General features: G+C 48.8%; 1 protein-coding gene across 1 annotated transcript; it reads right to left on the bottom strand.

The window, feature by feature from the left end:
- Nucleotides 1–341: 341 nt before the first annotated feature.
- On the bottom strand, nucleotides 342–1,876 carry LOC112094829. The gene is made up of 2 exons (XM_024176527.1): nucleotides 1,053–1,876; nucleotides 342–870 (listed from the first exon to the last, which is right to left on the bottom strand). Exons 1-2 carry the CDS (start codon nucleotides 1,874–1,876, stop codon nucleotides 342–344), a joined length of 1,353 nt encoding a protein of 450 aa, XP_024032295.1.
- Between the last annotated feature and the right edge of the window lie 218 nt (nucleotides 1,877–2,094).

The raw sequence follows: 2,094 nt of genomic DNA, 5'->3' as shown, positions 1-2,094 counted from the left end.
GGCAGCCAAGGTGGTGGCAGCCAAGGCGGTGGAAGCCAAGGCGGTAGAGGCGCCGATGCCTAAGATAATGGATCATGTATATGTGTACGTATGTTTTCTATATATATTTTTGTTTTGTTGATTCTGCTAAGCGAACTGCCTTTCCTCCTTAGAGGGGGCGACGTCTCATTTTACTCCTTAAGGTCGTTGTCCCGACAAATTCCTTGAAATTTGCCAATGTTTTTTGGTTTAGTGCTCTGTGTCACTCTTTTTAACACTAGGTCTCCTAGGACAAACCTTCTTTGTTTGACCTTTTTGTCATAGTACCGGGTTGTCTTTCTTTGGTAGGCAGCGAGTCGCAATTAGGAGTCGAGCCTTTTTTCTTTCAGTAGGTCGAGCTCTCCGTCCATGGCCTCGATATTTAAGTCGGCGTTATACACGACCGTTCTTAGAGTCGGCGTCTCAATCTTCACAGGGAGAACAACATCGATCCCGTATGCCATAGAGAAGGGTGTTTCACCCGTGGTAGTTTGACTCGTCGTTCTGTATGCCCACAAGACTTTGGGAAGCTCTTCCGCCCATTTTCCTTTTAAGTCATCGAGCTTCTTCTTCAGGGTGTACTTTAGGATCTTGTTGATGGCCTCCACTTGGCCATTGGACTGCGGGTGTATCGGGACTGAGAAATCCTTTCGTATGCCAAAATCATCACAAAACTTGCGCGTTGAGGCGTTGTCGAACTGCTTCCCATTATCGGACACGATTGAGTGTGGAACTCTGAACTTGCATACAATATTATTCCATATGAAGTTGGTGCAGGCTGCCTTGGTGGTTGTAGTGAGAGCTTTCGCCTCGGCCCATTTGGTGTAGTAGTCCACAGCGACGATGGCAAACCTAAGGCCCCCGGGTGCAAGGTGTAGAGGTCTAACCAGGTCGATCCCCCATTTGGCAAGGCCATGGGCTAAGAATGGAAGTTAGGTTTTCTGGGGGCGCTCTAGGAATTGTGGCATATCGTTGGCACTTATCAATGCCGAGCGTATTGGAACGCGTCCTTTTTAAGCGTAGGCCAATAGTACCCCTGCCTTAAAACCTTAAGAGCTAGAGATTGTCCCCTAGTATGGTTACCACACACTCCTTCATAGATCTCCCTGAGGACTTCCTGCGCCTCATGATCATTTAGGCACCGCTGCAGGGGCATTGAGAAGCCTCGTCTGTATAGCAGACCGTCATACAATAGGTATCTGGCAGCTCTATACTTGATCCTTCTGGCTTCGTCTCTGTCACTGGGCAGCTCTGCATCCATCAGGTACCGGATGAGGGGTGTCATCCAATCTTCGGTTGTCTGGATAGTCAGGACTTCTGCTGCCTCGTCAATGGTCGGCCGTTCCAATTCTTTTATGGGGATGACCCCTAGCAGGTCCGAATCCTTTGATGATGCTAGCTTAGCTAGGGCGTCGGTATTTGTATTCTCGGCTCTCGGCACTTGTCGTATCTCATAGCTTTTGAATTTGGTGAGCTCTTCCTTTAACTTCCTTAGATAGGCCCCCATTTTTTCTCCTCGCGCCTGATACTCCTCCGTCACCTGCCCGACCACTAATTGTGAGTCACTAAAAATTTTAAGTTTCTCAATTTTTAGATGATTTGTTAACTGTACTCCTGCGATCAGCGCCTCATATTCCGCTTCATTGTTCGACGCTTTGAATATGAATCGTACCGCCGAGGTGATTTTGTGGCCATCTGGGCTTATTAGCATGACGTCGGCTCCTGATCCGGTTTCGTTCGACGCTCCGTCCACGTAAAGCTTCCACCTTATTTCATTAACTTCTTCGTCGGTGTCTGTCGTTCGTCGATGGGAGAACTCAGCCAGGAAGTCTGCCAACGCTTGGCCCTTGATTGCCATCCTTGGTACGTATTTGATGTCAAATTGGCTCAGCTCCACCGACCACTTTAAGAGTCGACCGAAGGTTTCAGGCTTTTGTAGTGCCTGCCTCAACGGGTGGTTCGTCAGGACTTGTATGGTGTGGGCCTGGAAATAGTGCCGAAGCTTCCTCTAGGCCACCATCAGGGCGAGAGCTAATTGTTCCATCTGGGTATATCTTGATTCGGCGTCCAAAAGCC

Source organism: Morus notabilis, unplaced genomic scaffold (assembly GCF_000414095.1).
Source record: "Morus notabilis unplaced genomic scaffold, ASM41409v2 Scaffold552, whole genome shotgun sequence".
Lineage (NCBI taxonomy): Eukaryota > Viridiplantae > Streptophyta > Magnoliopsida > Rosales > Moraceae > Morus > Morus notabilis.
This window is presented reverse-complemented; position numbering and strand designations above follow the sequence as displayed.